Below are 22,239 nucleotides of genomic sequence, written 5' to 3' on the forward strand. Positions count from 1 at the left end.
TAAAAAAAAAAAGAAACTAGACAAAATTACCTTTTCAACAATACTCGATTTGCTAGAAAACAATAAACGGGTGTTGAGATACAGTCCCAACATCATTTCTAAAACAAGAGACGAATAAATGCAGTTGCACCTATCTTGATTATTTTATGCTATTTTTTAGCCATCTATGCTAGAAATTCAAAAAAGCAATAAAAAAAAGATAGATATTTGATGAGCAGTTGGGGGAAAACTTTCTCTATAAGATAGATTGATCGATTCATCCAGTTTGTATAATATGTTTCTGATCCGGTTTTGGAACTCAAAAACAGAAACCCTAGAGGGGTTTTGGTTCTTACTCAAAATAAGTTATAGGCCTATCTCTCAACTTTTCAATGATTATAAAAACACAGGTTTTCAACATCAGATCAGAGATACAAATCTAAGAACATAAACTACTTTGTAAAAAATATGTGAATATGCGAATTTTGTCCTAAATATGTGATTTTTTTTCTAAACATGCAAATTTCCTCTTAATGTGATTTCCTCCCAAATATAAAAATTTTCTCCTATATATGTGAATTTCCTTCTAAATATGCAAAATTTCTCTTATATGTATGATTTTCCTCCTAAATATGCAATTTTCCTCCTAAACACTTGATTTTCCTCCCAAATATAGAAATTTCCTTTTAAATATAAGATTTTCTTCTAAAATATGAGCATTTCCTCTTAAATATGAGATTTTCCTCTTCAATATGCAATTTTCTCTCAAATATGTGATTTTTCTTCTAAACATGTAAATTTTCTCATAAATATGTAGTTTTTCTCTCAAATATGTGAGTTTTCTCTTAAATGTGTTTTTCCTCTCAAATATGCGAATTTTGTTCTAAATATATAAGTTTTTTTCCAAATATTTAAGAAAAAAATTACATATTTAGGAGAAAATTTACATATTTAAGAGAAAAATCACATATTTAAGAGAAAAATCGTATATTTATGAGAAAATTTGCATATTTAGGAGGGAATTCACATATTTAGAAAAAAATCTCATATTCACATATTTTTTGCAGAATAATCTCTGTTCTCAAATCTGTATATCTCTGATCTGAAGTCAAAAATCTGTGTTTTTATAATCGTTGGAAAGCTGAGATACATGCTTGTAACTTTTCGATTTTGATTAATCGAAAACCCCTCTAGGGTTTTGTTTCTGAATTTTAAAACTAGAATGCAAACAAGCTTTGTAAACTGGAACAACCAAACAGTCTATTTCCAGATGATGTTTCTCTCCAACTGCTCATCAGATCGAAGTGATCTTGGTGGTGTTGAAAAGCTAATAATGTCTTGATCTGACTCTATCCTTTTTATTTTTTTTGGATTTTTGGCACCAGTAGCCAAAAATACCATAGAATAATCGAGATTGGCATAGTTGTGCATGTTCATCTCATGTTTTAGGAATGCTATCAGAGTTGTATCTTAACGCTCATTCAACATTTTCTAGCAAATCAGGTATCGTTGAAAATGTATTTTTGTCTATTTTTTTGTTTTTTTTTGTGTTTTTCTGAAATCTTTTATTTTTTGAGTAAAAAAACAATGGCAAAGTCTATCACAGATCTTAGATGCAATACTTAAACACATGTGGGAGGAAATTCGCTCATGCTAAAGTTAAAATGGTCCTTTTAATGCTGAATATTTGTGGTTTTGGACATCAAATAAATGTTTTAAAATTATAGATTTTTTTAGAAAACACATCATTTGTGTCACACAGTACAAATCAGTTTTCATTAACATTTTTGGTTTCATTCAAAAAATGGTTAAAAATGAGATAAAAATAAGTTACCAAAAATGAGTATATAGTATAAGCCGGTTTATTTTGGTTTTAATTTTATAAATGATGACAAAAAACTGAACGCTTGGATTCAGCTAACTTTAAACTAAGTAGATTAATGTTAACGGCATTCAAAACACCTTTAAAAGCAATTGCATTGTATATGTGTGTTTGTGTGGTTGTTTGAAAACCATGATGAGTTATGGGGATTACAGGAGTCAACTCTAGACCCAGCATGATTCAAACTTGAGATTTTTGTAAGTAAAACTAAGTTCATATGAGAGCTTTTCAAAATGTGTTATTTGATACTGTCAAGGAACGTGATCAAGACCCAAGATCCAGATCAATCGTGATCCATATCCAAGCAGGGTCGTCCAGTCATATCAGGATCCCACGGGCAAGGGAGTTCAAGTTGTGAAAGAAGGTTCCAGTGTGGACGGTTTTAAGAGAGAGACTCTTGTATAAGGACTCTTAATGAAAATACAGAAGTTCAGCTCAATAAGGAGACCCTGAAAGAAGGAAAGAAATAGTCCAAAACTAGATGTATTGTTCTCTCCTAATGTGAGAGACTTCAACATGAATTCTAATTCTTCTTCTTTAAATAAAAGAGCCTCCATCTCTTGAAGTGTGTGTGTGTGTGTGTGTGAGAGAGAGAGAGAGAAGGCACCGTGGATGTAGGTCATTGAAGGCCGAACCATGTTAAAAACTTGTTTTTCCTGTGTGAGCGTGGGCATCCTCCTCCCGACGTGTGAATCGACTTCTTGGTCGTGTGTTTGCCATGCACGCATTCGTCGATTTCTTTAGATACAATTTTTTGTAGTTCTAAATGTTTCTCCCAGAAAACCTTGCATTCTTTAGGGGGAAAAAATTACTTATTGGGGGTGTCGGTTCTAAATGGAATATGGGACAATCTACTTCAAATAAATTTGGAGCTCTCATATGAATGTAGTGCTTGGCCATCCGTCCTAACATTTTGTGATATGGGAATGACATCGAGTTTGTTTGCATTGAATATTAGGTTGGCAGTGCACGAAGCAATAACTTGCAGAGGGGTACACCATCCCATGATCTTAAAAAAAAAAAAATGGTAGCGCTGGGCCCTCCATACATTGGAGAAAGCGTGAAGGAGGATGCCAATGCTCTTTAATTTGCCGTAAAAAGAAGCATCAATTTGTGATTTTCTAACCATTCTTTTCAATATCAAAAACGTTCTAATTGGTTCTTTACTTTTGCCAAATTTGGTGATGGCCATTTTTGTTTTCCGAGTATTATTTTTAAGTGGACAAATAGATGAATCATAAACTTTTCTTTTTGGTTTTTGCTTTTGTTTCCTTTTCTTGGTAGGCAAATTCAGAGATAGATAGCCCCCAGAAGCAAATATGAACGCGGGACGTCTTGGCTAAGTTAGATCCATATCCCCATCTTGCTATCATATCATGTTCATCCCAATTGAGAGATTGACGTCGTTATTGCAAAATTTCTGTCAATACCGATAAAGAAGAACAAAGGGTCTTCTTTTCCTCGATTCCTCAAACCAAATAAAAAGATAAATTTTAGGATAAGAGTTCATGTTTGATGGTAATCACAAATTTTTCGATCGAATGCACGTGTGCATCTATAATTCCCTTTCAGAATGTTAAGCAGCGTGAAAGATAATGCAGAGGAGAAAGACGTAACATAGAAGAGGGTTATTTTCTATATTATTACTTGAAAAAACTTACAAAAAATATATAAACCTTACAGTTACAAATGATCAAGCAGATCATAGTGATGGCCTGGATTCACGACTTACCTAATCTTCTCCTTGATCCTAATCCACTTGTTACAATAGAATACTTTTTATGTTACAGAACACATCCAAAGTACATTTGTTGTATTTACCATGCTTAAATCAGCAGGTAGAATAAGCAATAAATCAAACAATAAAAACAGTAAACAAAATAAATCTAACACTCTCCCTCAAGTTGGAGACTACGGACTTACTACGCCCAACTTGCCTTTTAGCTGGATGAACACTTGGAGCCTCAGCACATTGATTTTTGGTGTGGACATATTGAGTTTGGATCATTCATTTTTTAATTTGTTTTTAATATATATGTTCATGGTAAACAGGTTTGGCAGCTACCGCTTGATTATCACAATGCAAATCCATAGGTGTAGGATAGTTGATGCCAAAATAGTGCTGTATCCATGTCATCTCACAGCTAGAGATGCTAGTTTTGAATTGCTGCTATTGGCTAGAAGACATCTAACCGTGACAAGCTTTATCATGGGGAAAAAGTTTTGTTGTAGTTAAGGCACTCAACTTGTGAGTATTCCTTTGCAACAAGATGAGCTTTGTCTTTCAATGGATTCATTCATGACTTGGTCTTATAGGCCCATTGCACCCAATAGCCCTTTTTTTCTTTTAGAAGGTTTGTGATCATCTAAGTACTATTATCCATGCTCGAATTTCAATGGTCATGACATCTTGTCAATGCTTATGCTTCCCAGCTTGATTAAAGGACTCATGTTCATGAACTTGGGTAATGGCAACAAGAAAAACTCTATGAGTTACTGAAAAAAGACCATAACTCAAATATTGAGATAGAGGATGCCATGAGCTCTTGTCCCCAACACTCAAATCGTCCAATTGGAGAATGGGGGGTACAACCTAGCATTGATAACCTCGAAGATAAGATGTTTGGGTATGAATTCATTGGGATTTTCTTGTGGGTTTCTCATAATGGTGTTCGAACTTTTCGATTGGCTGAGTTTGATTGTGATAGTCGTGATTGAAATTTTCTAAAGGGATTGAGCTTCAAATTCTTAAACAAAACTTGGGGCTAGTTCTATATTTGGATCTGGATCCGTTTCAACTAATTCAGGAGCAACCATGGGAATGACTTCATTCCCATTATTATCTTTGTCGCATTGTTTTTTAAAATAAAAATTGTTTTCATAAAAATGCACATCTCTGCTAGAAAATTTCTCTTATTTTTCAATATCATATACTTTGTAGGTGGCTTAACCATGGGAATAATTAATAATATGCATTTAGAGCTCAATACATCCGAAAACTTTTATATAATTGTATTGAGGTTTCTTTTTGTAAAGAACCTTGAAAGGAGTTTTTTCATATAAAGGTTTTGAGGTAAGACAATTTATAAGATAAGCAGAGGTAAGAATACACTTTCCCCAAAAATGTTTGGGCAAGTTGGCATGAAATCTAAGGGCACACAGAATGTTGAGAAGATCTTTGTACTTGTGTTTGATGACATTATTTTGTTGTGGTGTTCTAATGCAGCTATGTTGGTGATTTATCTCTTTTTTACTTAGGCAAGATTGCATTTCCTTTGAAAAAAATCCATATTCATTATTAGAATTGATGCTCAATACACGAGTGTTAAATTGGTTACGAATCAAGGTGATAAAACTTTGAAGAAGATTTTGAGTTTCTGACTTATCTCACATTAAATACACTCATGTTCAATGACTGTAATCATCAACAATCGTAAGAAAATAATGCACTCTGAATAACGAGGGGGTTTGGTATCTTCCCCACATGTTACAATGAATTAATTGAAACAAAGTGGATGTGAAGATCGTGTTTGCTTAGATATGTGACAAATGAAACATTCATCATGAAATAAATGACAATGAATCATTTTAGAATTTATCAATGTTTAAAGTCTAGCATTTGACAAGTGTCCTAACCGAGAATGGCATAAGATGCAAATGAGTTTGAAGATGCATTCAATGGCAAAAATACCATCATTTTTGCAAAAATATAACTTGTTATGCAGCTGGCTTGTTCATTTTTGAGTGTCGGTCCTCAAACCAACAACAATCATTTTTAAAAGCAACCTCACGATTTAAGACTTGAATGAGTTTATGAACAAACAAAAGGTTGAACTAGAAATCATGAATACATAAAACATTTTTCAAGATGAGATTAAGGCAAATATACACATTTCCTACATGTGTCACACGAATAGATGCTCCATTTGAGAGGCCGATTGGGGAACAAGAGACAATATATGGATTATGTAAAATTGACAAACCATTGGTCATAGGATCGGTGACACCCTTATCTATGATCCAACCATTGGGAGAAAGACAAAAATGTAGCATGGGTAGAGATATTATCTGCCAAGTTAACTTGCAGATTATCTTGGTGGATGAAAGACTTTAGTTTTTCATATTCAACGTAGGTGGATTGGGGAACCAGAAATATGAGGTTAGGAATACCAAGAAAGGTCGAAGCTTAACTTGAGCATCAACAAAGTTGGCATGAGCTTGACCACTTATTTGAGCACTAGATGTCGTTACTTGACGATTCGAAAACTCGTGAAGGTAGAAGCACTTTGCCTTGACATGGACAAGCTTCTCATAATGCTCGCACTTTGAGCGATTGTGAACTTAACATCCCTTTGAGAGATCTTCTTTGGGTTGAAAGATAAGCTTTGTTGCAGCGGCAATGAGAGGCTGTGAGGGCTGAGAGACTCACAAGTCCATATGTTTTTCTTCTTGTGAGATGAGGGCAAAAGCCTTTGTGACACTAGAAAATGAGCTCACAAGGAGCATTTGGCTTATGACATAATTGTAACTATTGTTAAGCTTCATAAAAAAATTGCAAGAGTTGTCCTTGTTGCTGCAGCTCTTGAATAACTTTCACCACCCCACAAGAACACATGGGGATGTTAACGTACTCATCCCACATACCCTTCAACTTGGTGTAATAAACAAGTACAAAACTTTTAAATTACTTGTGATTATAGATGTTCTGTTGGATTTGATAAAATCCCTGGGGCATTGAATTGAAAAAAATATTTTCCTAATTCTTTTTGGATGTCTCCTGCAGTTTCAGCGTATATGATGCTTGCAGCGAGGTCTTTGTGGAGAGAGTTCAAGATCATGATTGAATCATATTGTTGTATCGTTGCCAAGAAGCAACCAATGCCGGTGATTCATCGGGTTTTGGAATGGATCCGTCAACAAAACCCATTTTGTTCTTCAAAACTACAAACTGCCGTAATACATTGCAGTACAGCAACATGCAGTGATTCATGCCCTGTGCTTTGATACCATGTTAAGCAGTGTGAGCGATAACGAAGAGAAGACGTAGCAGAGAAGAGATTTTTTATATTACTCGAAGAAAAAACTTACAGAAAAATATATAAACCTTACAGTTACAAACGATCAAGCCGATCATAGTGATGGCCTGGATTCACGACTTCCCTAATATTCTCCTTGATCCTAATTCACTTGTTACAATAGAACACATTTGCTGCAACAGAACACATCTGCTGTACATTTTCTGTATTTACCATACGTAAATCAGCAGATTGAATAAGTCAGTAAATAACAGTTAAAACAATAAATAACGTAAATCTAACACAGAAGAAATTGAATGTGCACCACACACTTCCTGTATTGCGATTGCCACATGAGACAGACTGTCATGTCAAGAATTGATGGCAATTGGATCTGGATTCAACTGTGATTCAGCTTCAGATCTGAATCTCGATTTGGACTCCTTGCTTAGAAGTTCAGATTATCATTTTGATTAACCATGATCCTTTCTGTATCCGATCCATTTGTACCCCTGCTCATGCATTGGAACTGAGCCAGAATTTTGATTTCGGCATTTCTCAAAAAACAAGTAATATCAATCATGCTGCTAGTTGCAAAGAGTAGGGGTACTTTTGCATTTGACTGAAAAAGGAAAATTGGACTAGCTTTAAACGTGGGCAGCAGGTAACTGAAGGTTCATTTTTTTCAAGTTCGTCAGTTGGTCAAGGAAAATGGTTTCCAAATTTTATGTCTTGTGGTTCCATTGGCCACCAATAGAACGTTGACTACGAAGCTCTCTCTCTCTCTCTCTCTCTCTCATGTGCTAAAAGAAGAATTTATGCATCAAGGTTAACTCGTGGATGGCACAAAAGAAGGAAGTTAATGGTGGTCCCAGCAAAGGAGTGGTGAAGGCATATGGGCAATAGTGATTGCACCACTTGATCCCTCACTGCTCATTTTGTCTTTCTGGATCTAATTACATTTACATTTCCACCCTTAATCTACTCCCAAGCTAACCCGGTGCTATTGTGCAAAACATCAGAATTCGATGCCACCCCCATCGTTGCACAACCATTACTGCATCCAAAAGGGCAACGATCAAAAGGGAGAAGCCAGCAAAGGAACCTCTCAACCTACACTATCTCCTGTTAAAGGCCGCCCATATATATCCCCACATGCACGCGTAGGGCTCGCTCCAATTTCTGATGGTCAAAAAGTATTAACAGTTTATGGCAATTTTGGGATCCCAAGTCGTTCTGTCGTTGTAAGTAAAGGAGGAGAAATTGTTGTTTTTTTCTTGCTTCAACCCCTAGTAAAGTACACAATTTAGAAGCATCCCTCTGACAAAAAATTGTTTTGCAAAAAGGCTCCTCTAATCAATGCTTATTTTCTAGTCAGTGCTGGACCTTTATTCTTAACAAGTTTGGACAGTCATGTATGTTGCAAGGAAATACTGTAACAGTTCTTACATGGTGGTTTTGTCATAGTGTAAGATGTTGGAGGCAGACATTCCATTTAGTTATATGGAAAATCTGGTGTATTAAAAATTATATTTCCCATAACTCTGTTGATTATTCCTATGGTTCTTTCATCAGAGAAGTATGGCAGTGCTGCAAAGGGCACTATCTTAAATTGAATTGGGTTTATGATGATGAAATAAAGGTAAAGTGTTGGGCTAAGTTTGGAGCGATTCCTTCTGACTGGGAGCCTTCTAATAGTATGCATATTGATCTTCATTTAGTATCTGTTAAGATTTAGCAGAGAACGAGGATAGCATATGCTATGCGGAATCATTTGGGTCAGGTCTTGGTGGCTGGTGTTTGTCAAGAGAAGTTTGGTGTACTTGAGGAATTCTGAATGGGCTAAGTGCAGGTGCTAGAAGATAGCACATTTCTTCCAATAATGGTGCTTTGGATTCTTAAACTGAAGGCGAGGCCTGTTGATCATATTGTTTTGCAGAGCAGTTTGGGTTTAAAGCATTTCTATGTTGTACAGAGTAGTTGTAGGAAGAGAACCTGATTTGGTGTCGTGTAATCTGCTGGATTGTATCTCCAAATATGGGGAAATAAACAATGGAAAAAGAAACCCCCTGATTGGCTTGCTAATGCAGCCATTCAGTAAGGTCCTTAATGACTTAGCCACGTGGTTGTGGTTGTGGTTGTTGTTGTTGGGTTTTTTTTTTTTGGTGTGTGTGTGTGAGAGTTGGGAGGGATCTGAAAGCATAATTTAAAGGTCAAGGGGAGGGCTTTACTACAGCGTGAAAATGGGGGCACCCTCCATTATTTGTTTTCGACAGAGAAACTGGGGTTAGGCAGACCCTATCAGTTATACAACCATACCATGGGGTTCGAACTTGCAACGTCCCAACACAAAGTGACGTGCACTAATTGCTCTTGCCACCAAGCAGAGTCCGAGTTGGTTTTATACCCTCCATTCTTCGCCTTCGCTTTCCCCTGTCCTTTTCTTTTCTTCCCTCAAGAGAGAGAGTGTGTGCAAAGCATAAATAGGTGTCACCGGGCTTGCCGTCCGAAAACATCACTCTCTCTCTCAGGAAGCTTAATCATGTCTCAGAGGCCCTGTTTCCCTCACTCCTCATCGAGCGGGTTTGCTCTTCACTCCCATCTCCTGCTCTCCAGTGGGATGATCCCCAACTATTGTTCGCCTTCTTTCTAATCCTCATAATCACCTCCGATCTCAATTCCGCCACTGAACCCCTCCCACCTCTTCCCGAGGGCCTCTCCTAGACCAAATAAGGAATACCCATCGCCCGATTTTAGCTCTCCGTCTCTGGGAAAGGGATCCGTTACCCTTATCGTCGTTGATAACAGAATGGGTGTCAAACCTTTCGTTGAAGGAGGCATTGCCGCCGTCATCGCCGGCGTCTCCACCCATCCTCTTGATCTCATTAAGGTCCGTATGCAACTGCAGGGCGAAGCCCCACCACCCGTTCCCACGGCCGCTGCCACCTCCCTCCGCCCCGCCGTTGCCTTGGCCACCCCCTCTCCTTCCATCTCCACCACCAACATCCACCCCGCATCCCCACCGCCGCCCCCGCGCATCGGACCCATCTCCGTCGGCGTCAAGATCATAAGAACGGAAGGTCCTGCTGCGCTCTTCAACGGCGTCTCCGCCACCATCCTCCGGCAGGCCCTCTACTCCACCACCAGGATGGGTCTATACGATATCTTCAGGGAGAAATACTCTGATCCGTCCACCGGGAAACTCACCCTGGTCCGCAAGATCGCCGCCGGTCTCGCTGCCGGCGGGATCGGAGCAGCCGTGGGCAACCCGGCGGATGTGGCGATGGTGAGGATGCAGGCGGACGGCCGGCTCCCGGTGGAGCAGCGGCGGAACTACACGAGCGTGGGGAACGCCATCGCGCGGATGGTGAAGAACGAGGGCGTGACGACCCTCTGGAGAGGTTCGTCGATGACCATCCAACGTGCGATGCTGGTCACGGCGTCGCAGCTGGCCACGTACGATCAGGCGAAGGAGGCGATCGTGGGGAACGGGTTGATGCGGGACGGGCTGGGCACGCACGTCACCTCGAGCTTCGCCGCTGGGCTCGTCGCGGCCGTGGCGTCGAACCCGGTGGACGTGATCAAGACGAGGGTGATGAACATGAAGGTGGTGCAGGGGGAGTCTCCACCCTACGCCGGGCCGCTGGATTGCGCGTTGAAGACGGTGAGGGCAGAGGGGGTTATGGCTTTGTACAAAGGCTTCATACCCACCATCACTAGGCAGGGCCCTTTTACTGTCGTGCTCTTTGTTACGTTGGAGCAGGTGAGGAAACTACTCAAGGATTTCTGAGATCATTCGTATCTTTTTGAAGGGTGAGGGGTGAAAAATAAAAATAAAAGCCAAGCATTGGTGATAATGTTTTAGAGGAGGGGGAGGAGGACGAAGATGATGACGACAAATTTTAGTAGATTTTGATTGGCTGTCTCTGTTATTTGTTATTTTTAGAAAGGGATTAAGATGATTGTAGTGGGTCGATTAAAGGGTGTTGGTCATGCTAGCGCCCTTCATGGATATGTTGAAGATGTTGGATTTTTCTTTCCGTGGTCGTCTTCTTTTTTGTTGATTGCATCTTGATTTATCTTAGCACAGCTTTAAATTTCATTATTAATTCAGGCTAGTATACATTTTGTGATGTTCAATACGTCTATTAGAGATGAGTTTAACAAAGGGTTCTTTTTGGTTTTTGTTTTCTAATTGATGGTGGTGATGACTAATCTTGAAAAAGTGGGTTGATGGGGACCCTTTTTCTCCCTTTTTTTGTTTTATGTTTACAACTGGTGGATCCAGTGGGTGTGTTGTTGATCCCTTTTTTTAGTTTTTTTAACAAGAGTCGGCGTGATGCATGCTTAACAATTAGCATACTTGGGTTGTTCGGAGTTCGAATGATGTAAGCACTTACGTTTGTAGTATGGCAGAGCTTTGGAAGAGAAGGTGGAGAATTGGTGCCCGAATTTCGAACCGGAGTATGCTTGAACTAAACGCTTAAATCTTCTTCCGACTGTTCAAGCCCTCTATGATCCTTTAACCCGTTTTAACTGGATTTGGGTGAGAAAACAATACATGAAAGAAAATTGCTGATGCTCGAACCTCCAAATGCTTGGGACACACAAACTGTTTTCTAATATTTCATTCTCAAACATTCTTGTGGCGTATGAAATGAAGTTATTGTCCACGTTTCCATATCGCCCAAACTAGCTTTTCCCAGTGAATGACTAGCACTGAATTGAAATCAGGTGCAATGTGATTGCACACTTTAAGTGTGCTGCTGCGCTTGATCACCCTCCATCTGATGTTGGGTCCCACAGCTAACAGGCTGTAGTAGCCCAAAGATGAATGGTGATCAATCACATTGCATCTGATCATCCCCCTCGTTAACACCACCTGCCTGCCGGTTGTTGGGAGTTGGTCTGTCAAACCCAATGGTCAAAGTGGTTGTTACTTTTGGAGAGGGTGGTGTATGTTCGCCCCCGATGATTCACTGAATCCCACGTCTGTGTTCGGGGGATCGAAAACATGAGATCTCAGTACCGGCCCTGTCTGTTCGGGGGGAACATATAACCTGCTTTGTTACTTTTGTACGTGACTAGCGTGCGATGCACGATGGTGTTCCCAATTACACACAAGAATGACCCATCATTTGAAAAATACATAGCAAAGTAAAAGGAAGTACTGAACAAAAAGTCTTAATTTTCACATAATTTACTTACTGCTCAAGATATGTTCAAGCCTGATGAGAAACACATGAGAAATTTTTACAACGTTATTTGCATGCCATAGAAAGGACATTGTTTCTACCAAGTCACAGTTGAAAAAAGCCAAGTCCATCTTTCCACATCGTGCTTTGTGAAAGACCATGTTTTTTATGGTCGTCTTGGCTGCATTGGTGGGTCTCTACGTGAAAGCTAGATTTTCTTAAATATGGCAACCAGGGGGGAGGGGGGGGGGGGGAGAAGGGTTGGCTCAAATGCAACAAGTTATACTCTAATAAAATAATGCAACAAGTTATACTGCAATAACTGTATTGCAGCAAGTCATTTTGCAGACTTATATGGTCTACCCTGCTAGATCCTATCGACTCTTAATGGCTTCAGTATCTTGGAAAATCTTGCAATCTCTTTGATCTCCTCACTGCAGGTATGAAAAAAAATTCAAAAGAGAACCCAGTCAAAATTTAACTTGATTTGTGTGCTCAATGTATACAAGATCCACTAAAGAAAGACGCCAAAGTCCTTTCCATTATTAAAGATAGTTCACATAAAAATTCTTTACTGAACCAGTCCAAAACGATGAACAAATGTAATATATTGATGTAACTTGGCCAGTTCTCGTCTGGTTGAAGCAGGATTTATATAAATATGTTGCAGACACAAATCTGCCCCAAAATTATTTGGATTCAACAACATGATGAGGTATGACAAAAATATATAGGTTATGAAAAGATAATAATGCGTACAAGATCCACTATAACACCAACATACATTATTCAAAGAACAAATTACTTCAAATAAAAAAAAGGGCGCAGGCTATATTTGGAGGCAGCTCATAGAAAGAATAACAATCCGACAGTAATTCTTACAAATTAAGTGTCAATGAATGGTAAATATGTGACAATAAGTGCAGCTTAGATTCAGAACATGGGTCTTTAAATTATTAGACCTATTGAGCAAAACGTCAAAGCTGATCTGGTAATGTTGTATATAACTGATTTATCAGGTATATTGAATCCCCATTGCCCGCCTTGATAGGAATGTGTATGAACCCCACTGTCACAGTTCCCAAGATGTGTTGTGGTAATTGAATATAGTTTATAACCATCAAATTTTATTTTTCATACAGGCACCCAACCGATCAGATATATTCACATCCAAAACGTACGGAAAGAAGTGTATTTTCTTATGATTCATTGTAAGAACCATGAAAACCATTAAATAACACGGGAAAAGAAACTGTTCAAAGTTGTCTCTCGAAGCCACTATTCTGAGAGTCCCAAACAAGGTCTCCCACAAATATCTTGGTAAAAACAGTGTCCTTAAAAGGCAATCTCATAGATGGAACCCATTGATCTTCCTTTATCATAAAAGGGACAGAAAAGATGAGATCGAAAAACCAACTTTCTAAAGACTTCAAAATGTGCACCATGAACACATATGTATCAACAAAAGATGATGGGTGATCAGATGCAGCAATCACATTGCATCTGATCCTCCCTCACTAGCACCACCTGCCTGCCCGGAAAGTTGGGAGAGGCGGCCTGTCAAACCTAACGGTCGAAAAGGTTGTTACTTGTATGTGATCATAGATATATGACCACACAATACAGCTAAAAAGAGAAGCTGAAGAGAAAAACATCACCTTTTTTTTTGTTCTTTTCTTTAACATTAAGAAATGGCTGGACACTTTTTTTACCGAGTAAAGTTTTTGGGGTAATTTTCTGATATGGACTCACGCTTTACATGAAATTCCATGTCAGGTACCAACTTTTCTTAAATTTCTGACATGGACCTAACTTTGTCTGACAATAGTTAGATAAGGACCTATTGTAATCTACTTTTGTCCTTATCTGGTTAACCTGAGTAAGATATTCTAAAATGTCAAAAGTACCCTTTTAATCTTTCCTTTTTCCATCCAAAACCCGAACGATAATGGTTTCGGATTTGTTCCAAATTTAAATATATCTATGAAATTCATCAATATTGAAATTATGGATATGATCTGGTTTTGAATCTGATTTTTACAAATTCGTTATTGTTTATCCAGATCCAACTTATATCTCATGACAATAAAGTTCCTAGCTAATATGGTGATATTGGAAGAGCTGAAAACGAGCTAAACCTATTGGTTTTCAAGGATGAAAAAATGGGTCAAGTTATACCCATGTCTGACCCCTCACTCTAGCATAATGCTTGCACCGTTCTTACCTTGATCCAAATAAACCCAAATATATTTGTCATAGATCTCACCCAAATTTATGCATATTTTATCCATTTTGTTTTAGATTTGGATCCAACTCAGGTATCATATAATAAGGTTCTGAATCCGGTTAGCAAATGAGACCTTTGTGATATTGGGTGCATAAAAAACGAGTTAAACCTTTTAAATTTCAAGTGGAAAAGTTGGTCACAGTAGACCTAATTCTAACCCAAACCCGACTTTAATGTGTATCCGTTTCTAACCTGGATTGTATCAGATCTAGTTTTGGTTTTAAACTTAAATATTGGTTCTAGTTTTAAACCTAGATCTGACTCAGTTCTCATAATGAAGTAAATTCCACTCAAAATTTGAGATCCAATCACACAGGATTTTCCAAGAAAGAGTTATACTATTGATTTTCAGGTAAAAAACGGGTTAGATTTAAAATGTTTTAAACTATAACGCTTGTTTTGGCATCAATTTTCAAGCTTGACCAAAAGGTAAATATATTTATCCCGAGTCTCACCTAACTTTGGACATATGCTCAAAATATGGTAAGATTCACTTCGGATCTAGGTCAGAACTCCGACCCGTTTTAATCATTCCCAAGTTAGTAACGTCTAAGGCCAGTTGAATGTAAGAAGGTAGTTTGGGTTTTTTGTGTTTTGTAAGGGCAATGACGTACTTCTGATGAGCAAGGATTAAATAGGAAATCTAAACACTTTAAACCGTTTTCCAAAGCTTTGTGTGACTGAACCTACCCGAGGTCCTTATTTGTCTATTGTCAGAAAAAAGGTAGGTCCATGTCAGAAAAAAAAAGTGATCCCTGATGTGAAAATTTCAGGTAAAATGTAGGTCTATGTAAGGAAATTAGCAAGTCACGTGGGCACGTGCTAAGAAAGAAGTGTCATAGCATTAGTTGTGCACCCTTTCATTTCACACCAAACTTTGCCCGGGCTCTCCAACCTCCATTATTGGTTTTGACAGCTTATTTGCCCTGTACAGGAATGGTCGCAAAAGCAGACCCTAAACCTCGCGCGCAGAGAAAATGCTATATGTCCAAATCGTCCGCCACGGGTATGGTCCACATGATGAAGATGATGCACATGCTGTTCCTCCCATAATATTGTCAGACTTAAAAATTAGGGCCGGATGGGCCCGGTGCGCATGTGATCGGATGAGCTGGTGATGCCCAAGAAACGTTGTGGTTATGTTTTAAGACACCCCTTGCCGGGGGTCCAACAACAAACAACAACAACAACAACTACGCCTTCATCCCAAAACAATTGGGGTCGGCGATATGAACCAACAAAGAAAATCATTCTGGGTCTTCCACATGAATCCTTCTCCTCCATTCATTTCTATCCAATGCCATGTCCTCGGTGAGGTTCAAAGCATTCATATCCTTTCCTAGCACCTTCATCCATGTATTCCTAGGCCTACCCCGACCTCTTTTAACTAATATATTTTCCCTTGCCGGGGTCCGTGAAATTGTTCGGTCCACTTCATCTCACTCATGGTACATGAGAGTACCATCTGGGACATCAAAAGATGGGAAGAACAGGAAACCCAATGTAGATCCTTCAGGAGGTACGACGTCTAGGAATGGTTAAGCATGTAGCATAGGCAAACCGAGTATCAGGACTCATTCCCAAAATCAGACATTTTCCTCTTTTGTCTCTTTGGAGGTGGAAAGAGAGGGGAAACGTTTGCACGTCATCGGCTGTCAGTTAACTGCATGCCATCGAGAGGATGGTAGGAGCCATTCTTTGTTACTTTGCTCTAAGGGTTGAATGAAATCCAGTAAACCAAATTCTCAGGCCCAACTAAAGGTTCAGTCCTATCATTGTGTGAATCAGACTCCTTCCTGCATAAAGCAGTAGCCGGCATTTTTATCCACCTGTATTCGGAAATGGAGCACCTGTTCCCGTCCTCATTTTGGCAGTTTCGTTTGCCTGAAATATTCGTGGTGAGCTGAACCTTTTAATGACACAACCATGTAGTAATCAAACTAGCAACAATATGTGGCTTTTCAATGGTTCTTCACTGTATCACCGGCTAGGCTAACTCAGCTCCCACCTACCTTCTTTCTGCCATGAGAACCGACGACGCTTCTTGGTCCATTGCTCCCATTCATGTCGAGTTGATTTAACCCTCTTCTTACACAGTTAAGTTTGGAGTATCAATTTTTGACGTATCATCAAAGAAGAGAAAAAAAACTTAGCTTAGAGCCAGTAAAGAAGGCAACAGTTGAGGAAAACTAACATGGTAAATCTCCAACTTCATTTCGTCAGTCCCCTTTACATCAGCCACACATGTGGCTAACTCAATATTACATCACTAGGCAAAACCTCTGTACATTATTTCCTCTTTTTTTCCCTCAAGAATCCTCAACGGCCATGGAAGTGGAGCTCGTACAACCGCAACCAAGCGCCAGAAAAGTTGTGAACCTTATCAGTTCAGTTCCACTAAATAAACTCAACGCAAAGTTTGTAAACAAGGAGAAATGCCTGCTCAACAAGGTGAGAAGTTGAGAGGTTAACTTAACAGAGGAGGAAAAAAGGGTAAGGGAAGAACGGGAAAGAAGTGACTGGATATACAAATGATAGCAAATTGACTTTCAATTATTCCAACAAGCAGTCGCCTTCTGATTGAGCTGTGCATTTGGAAGGGCTACTTCTGATCTCGTGAACTTGTCCCACGACTTCCATCAAGGTTGTGAAGCTCATTTAAAAGCTGATGACGCCGTTCCTTCAAGATGTCGAGTCGAGTTGTCAACTCAACCAGTGCAGAAGATGTGGAGGCCAGTCCCTGATGTAGCCGGAGGCATATTGTTAAAACTCACTCTGTTTCTGATAAAAGAAAGCCCCAGAAAGCCAACTGAAAAGCTTTACATTCTAATCTTTGTAGTGATATGCTGAATGAATTGCTATGTAATAATGGAGAGATGCACAACTCTGGGAATCCCAAGGCTGGAACCTTCCTCCAAATTCACATAGACAGAATAACTGGATGACTTGGACGACCCAAATAAAGGGAAGACAAGTATTGCAAAAAATGCAAAGTAAAAAAGCAAAAAATAAAAAAGACCAGTAACATCACTCGAAATAAAGTATACAAGTCATCCTAGACAGCGCTTTGTCTCGTTGGGCTTTCATAAATGTCACGAGACAGATTATATGGTACTGGATATTTTGTTCATCAAAAAACTAAAAAAGTGGAGGTCCACCAAATCTAAGAAGACACTTACTTCATCCTGAACACTTGGCTCCTTCATAGAACCAGAATCATGCGTGGACATGATTGCGAAGTCTGGTCGTTTCCGAGGAGCTTGCCTGCTCTGTACAGAAAGCATGCCTTGTGTTCTCGTAGATCCCCAGTCAGATCCAAACAACACATCCTGCCTTCAACAGGGAAACAGTTAAAACCCAGACATGTATATCAATATATTAGTTTGTTCAACATTTATAGACATCTACAAAAACTTGCTATTTTAGCTTTAAGTTTCTTTTTCAAAATTTGAACTCAAACATATTTTGTGGTTGGTATTATTTGAGATTATAAAATTTTTATGAATTCTTTTTTAATCCATATGTTCATGGTTTTATCTGAATCATCAGTCAAAGAAGCACGAAACAAAAATATTAAACTGACTTTTAAGACTTGATTTGTCTCTATGTCATGCCTGAGTACAACATTGGCACCCATACTCATGTATGGGTAACAAGCTTACCAGCATCAACAATTAAAAAGAACTTTCTGTTAGAAAAGGAAATAAAATAAAAAGAGACATTTATTTTAACTCCTAACATGCAGTTCAACAATGGTTGACTTTGTTTTCCATATCTCCTAAATTCCTAATGGTTTCCTGTAACTTGCCTGTCTCTTTTACCCATCAGCATTACCTATGCTTTCCAAGTTGCTCACAATGTTTCTCCAACAAGAGATTTAAAAATGGAGAATACACATGTAGCACCTGCATTACACAGATGCTCTTACAAACTTTGGATCAGAATGGACACAGGCACTAACACCTTCATTCCAATTTGAGTATCCAGAACTTGTTGATAAATTAGACATTTCTTTAGAGTGTCTAGTGAGGTGTCCAATAGTTATTTATGCACATGGATCATTCTTTGTGAAGTATAAACTATAAAGTGTCATATAATCAAGATTAAAAAAAAAACTTATGCGTTGCCAATCTAAAATTTATCAAATTAAACGCAATTCTATTTTTTGACATTTATTCACACCTTTCATGCTTGTGCACTTATTTTGCTTGTTACAAGTCACCCTTTAAATATTCAACATACTAAGTTATAATAGTTAATAGGATTTCATTATTTACCTTTTAACTATATAAATTCACTGTAATGTGATAAATAAACAAATAGAGATAGAATACCCCGAGGGCCAATCTTGAGTAATGAACAGACAATTTTAGTTTATTTTTGCTTTGAAAGAAAGTAAACTTGACCATATGGAGAAAGTTTTTTTTTGTGTATATCATTGAACAATATGGAAAATCTTGGCATTGATCAACATGAATGGAAACAGTGAGGCACTCAAAAAATGTCCACCATAACAAAAAAGTTGATAGATTTCTCAAGCATCCAAGTATGCATTTATTTTTTGTGCCACCATTCTAGGATAAGTACTATAAGCTTCAAACTTCGGCCAACAAGATGACAAACATGTATTTTTCAGTTCGCAACATTGGAAAAGTGAAGACTATAGGCCATGAGTGTTTTTCAGCAATGAAAAGAAGCATAGTAAGTTTAAGTCAGAAATTACAACAAAGCTTCCCCAAGTTTGCTTATCAAGAAGAAAAAAATGTACAACAAAACCACATTTGAATTTTGCATGTTTACCTCACTTTTCTCAGTCCCTTCATGGTGCAATATACCACTAGCAGTTCCTATATCTCGTTGCCGAAGCTTCCTGCAATAAGTAGCCATATCAGAAGGGTTTTTTTCCCTTGTTAAACACTGTATTTAGCATTTGTTTATAAATCCAATTTGTTCACAACAGAGAAGTTGGACAAATTCAAAATAGAGATTAATAAGCATCCAAATCCCACTTTGGCACCATTATGCAATTGGATGCTATAGGTATGAAAATTCTATCTCTCACCTAAAATCTCTGCCTGCAACAAATCCAGATCTAAGAAAATTTAGATATTGTATATTGAATAAAGAGGGGGGGAAACAAGTTCCTACTGTGCCAGTTCATGATTCTGAGCATGGTGATGTTGGCTACATGATTCACAGATAGAGCCATAGCCATGCTGGCGCTGTTGATTAAGCTGTAAATGAAGATCAGCAACCCTCTGTTTCAAGCTTACCACATCTGCCTCAGCAACAGCAATTTCCTCAAGTTCTGCCCTAATCTGCTAAAACAGAAAAGTATTAGCACGCAACTTTGATGCATTCCATAAACAAGTAAATAGAAACATCAATAAAAACAAACCTTGGTATCCATACTATATGATAGCAAATAACTTGCTGGAGGCATGTTCAGTCCAGCCTCCAGAGTTTCCCTAAGATCCCTCTCTTTTTGCAGTTGCTCTTGTAATCTTGCCACCTGTTATCACCATCAAATTTGTCACAACTGTAATAAGGAAAACAAACGAAACTTATTGACTTTAAACAGTTGAACCATGAGAATTGCATTCCCGTCTTCATTGTCACCACTCAAAGAATCAACAGATCAACCACAGACAATTCCTTATTAAGCAAATAAAGTTGTCATGTAAAAGTTAAATATCAAACATGCATGTTACATTTTATCCTGAAGTGCAAAAGGAGGGGAAGAATTTACAGAACAAGATACACTGAAGATATGATAAATTTTTATCTACCAGCTTGCATGGAAAACAAGCTTTGTGCAAATCAATTGAGATTTTGACCATACACTCTAGATTTATAAGAGACACTAGACTAGAACTAGAAGGGATGTTTGGCCCATCAACATAACAAAGTCAAATGGATCTATAAATATGTGCTAAGATATTGGGTAATTCAAAATTTAAGAACAAGCCATTGAGGAAGAAGATAACAGTGAAAAAGAGCAAGAATCAACTTTCACAAACAAAACACCTTTTATTTTCCCTTGAGATGATTTTAACAAGGCATAAAAATATATTGCTAGCTGGCCCTTGATTAAAGGGAATGTTTGCCTCTTCCACATAACAAAGTCAACACGTGCACGCATTAGCCTGCACTTACACATGCACATATATGTGCATGCACACATACACAACTTGGGAGGGCATTATCATTTCACTCTTTACAAAGTTTTGAATACCATAGAGACTGCTTCCATTAATTCTCACCACCAAGGGCATAACTTTGTAAAGAATCTGAATAAAAAAGATTCATTACACTCACAAACTAATACCACTAAATATGCTTTATACTCAAAACAAGTTAATTACCATTCCTCATGACAATTAATATTCGGAACCCCCATGGCACCACAAACACTGTTAGGAGCAATAAATTTTGTTGAACTTGTTAGGCCGTGGATATTAACAATATCCATACACATGCCTGCACACACACACACACACACACACACACACACACACACACACACACACACACACACACACACATACATCTTGTTCAAGTGCTAATCGACGATCATGTAAAGCTTGCTTTCTCCTCTCCAAACTTGCTTGCAGGATTGCATTTCCCTTTGCCTACACACAATAAATAATATTATTCAAGCTAGAGGGTGCAAAATTATGCTGCCATCGAAGAAGAGAAAATGTGCTTAATACTTGACCTCTTTTGTAATTTTGTTTTGAAGATCATTTTTAGTGATCTCAAGCCTTTGAACCACAATCCTGAAAATAAACTGATAAATTACAAAAAATAAACTCTAGAAAACAAGTATAACATGGCACAAAATTGGTCGGGAATATAGAAAACCAAAATCAGAGAGAAAAAATGACAGGAGCACATTCCAAAAAAATAATTTCTAGACAACAAAGGAACAATTACTGAAAACAAACATTGATGCTTGAGCCACAAAATGCAGAAACAATGAGCAGTAGTGTTCAGAAAATGAAAAGCAGAAAATCTCCAATCAATACCTACACACTGAGTACAAACACGCACTGATTTTTATGAATGTCATGCATATGATAGAGAAAAAGAAGGGAATATTGCTCATATCATATTTCAGATGATCACAGCAGAACTGCAAGTGTACCAGGTTTACCATAAAATTTATGTTTGTAAATAAAATGCACATGCCTAAATACACATATTCATGCATGACATCCAATAATTTTAACATCCCTCGTAAAGCTAAATAATACCTAGTATGCCCAACATGCCAACATCACCAGTATGGTAAAAGATCTGTAGCGAAAAAACTTAATCTATGAAGGTATGGTTTGAACAAATGTTAGCCTATTTTCTATGAAATGTCAACCCACCTCAATGTGCTTCATTACTAATTGAAACACCCAAATTGAAAGCAATCTGACAGGCTAGTGCATTACTACAACCATTTGCACAGATTGTTTAATCACCCATGACCAAATTTTTGGATGTGCCAGAATTTGCCGACCAGAGAGGTGCATGTTTAACATGTCCTGTTTCAGTTGTCCCTCAGTGATTTGACAGCCAGAAAAGGTTTTCCATATGATAACAACAAGAGTCAGGGAAAAGCAGGAAAGCAAGCAGCATGAAAGACAATTTATATGATAATCCCATGAAAGCAGACTGAATCGAATAGGACAAATAAACCTCTCATTGTGTGTTTTAGTCCATTGATATAGCTCTTCACATTAAGAAAAAATTACTATCCATAAATTGTAACCAATACATGACCAAATTATGTCAGAAAGGAATCAAGACATCGAAGACAGTGCTTACTCATCATCACTAGAAAAATCGATGGATTCCATAGAGAGGTTCTTTCTCGCCTGGAAAGACCAC

At 38.2% G+C, this 22,239-nt stretch overlaps 1 protein-coding gene and 1 pseudogene across 5 annotated transcripts in view; one reads left to right on the plus strand and one right to left on the minus strand.

Moving 5' to 3' along the window:
- Positions 1 to 9,034: 9,034 nt before the first annotated feature.
- Positions 9,035 to 11,021, plus strand: LOC149846048 (mitochondrial uncoupling protein 4 pseudogene; annotated as a pseudogene). Its single transcript, XR_016430239.1, has one exon. The product of XR_016430239.1 is annotated as a mitochondrial uncoupling protein 4 pseudogene (transcript).
- Positions 11,022 to 16,537: 5,516 nt separating this feature from the next.
- LOC149846049 (rho GTPase-activating protein 7-like) overlaps positions 16,538 to 22,239 on the minus strand; it is a 29,203-nt gene continuing 23,501 nt past the window's right edge. For 3 of the 4 annotated variants that reach the window (XM_089996136.1, XM_089996139.1, XM_089996137.1), the window contains exons 17-24: positions 22,177 to 22,226; positions 21,077 to 21,137; positions 20,907 to 20,990; positions 19,757 to 19,870; positions 19,507 to 19,676; positions 19,159 to 19,228; positions 17,538 to 17,687; positions 16,538 to 17,098 (exon numbers count right to left, since the gene is read on the minus strand). In XM_089996136.1, coding sequence (XP_089852262.1) covers positions 16,961 to 17,098; positions 17,538 to 17,687; positions 19,159 to 19,228; positions 19,507 to 19,676; positions 19,757 to 19,870; positions 20,907 to 20,990; positions 21,077 to 21,137; positions 22,177 to 22,226 — 837 coding nt within the window. In that variant the 3' untranslated portion in view covers positions 16,538 to 16,960. Of the gene's footprint in view, positions 17,099 to 17,537; positions 17,692 to 19,158; positions 19,229 to 19,506; positions 19,677 to 19,756; positions 19,871 to 20,906; positions 20,991 to 21,076; positions 21,138 to 22,176; positions 22,227 to 22,239 lie in introns of all 4 variants that reach the window. The other variant, XR_016430240.1, reaches the window with a different exon arrangement.

This window comes from Nuphar pumila, chromosome 2, assembly GCF_984573655.1.
Source record: "Nuphar pumila chromosome 2, dmNupPumi1.hap1.1, whole genome shotgun sequence".
Lineage (NCBI taxonomy): Eukaryota > Viridiplantae > Streptophyta > Magnoliopsida > Nymphaeales > Nymphaeaceae > Nuphar > Nuphar pumila.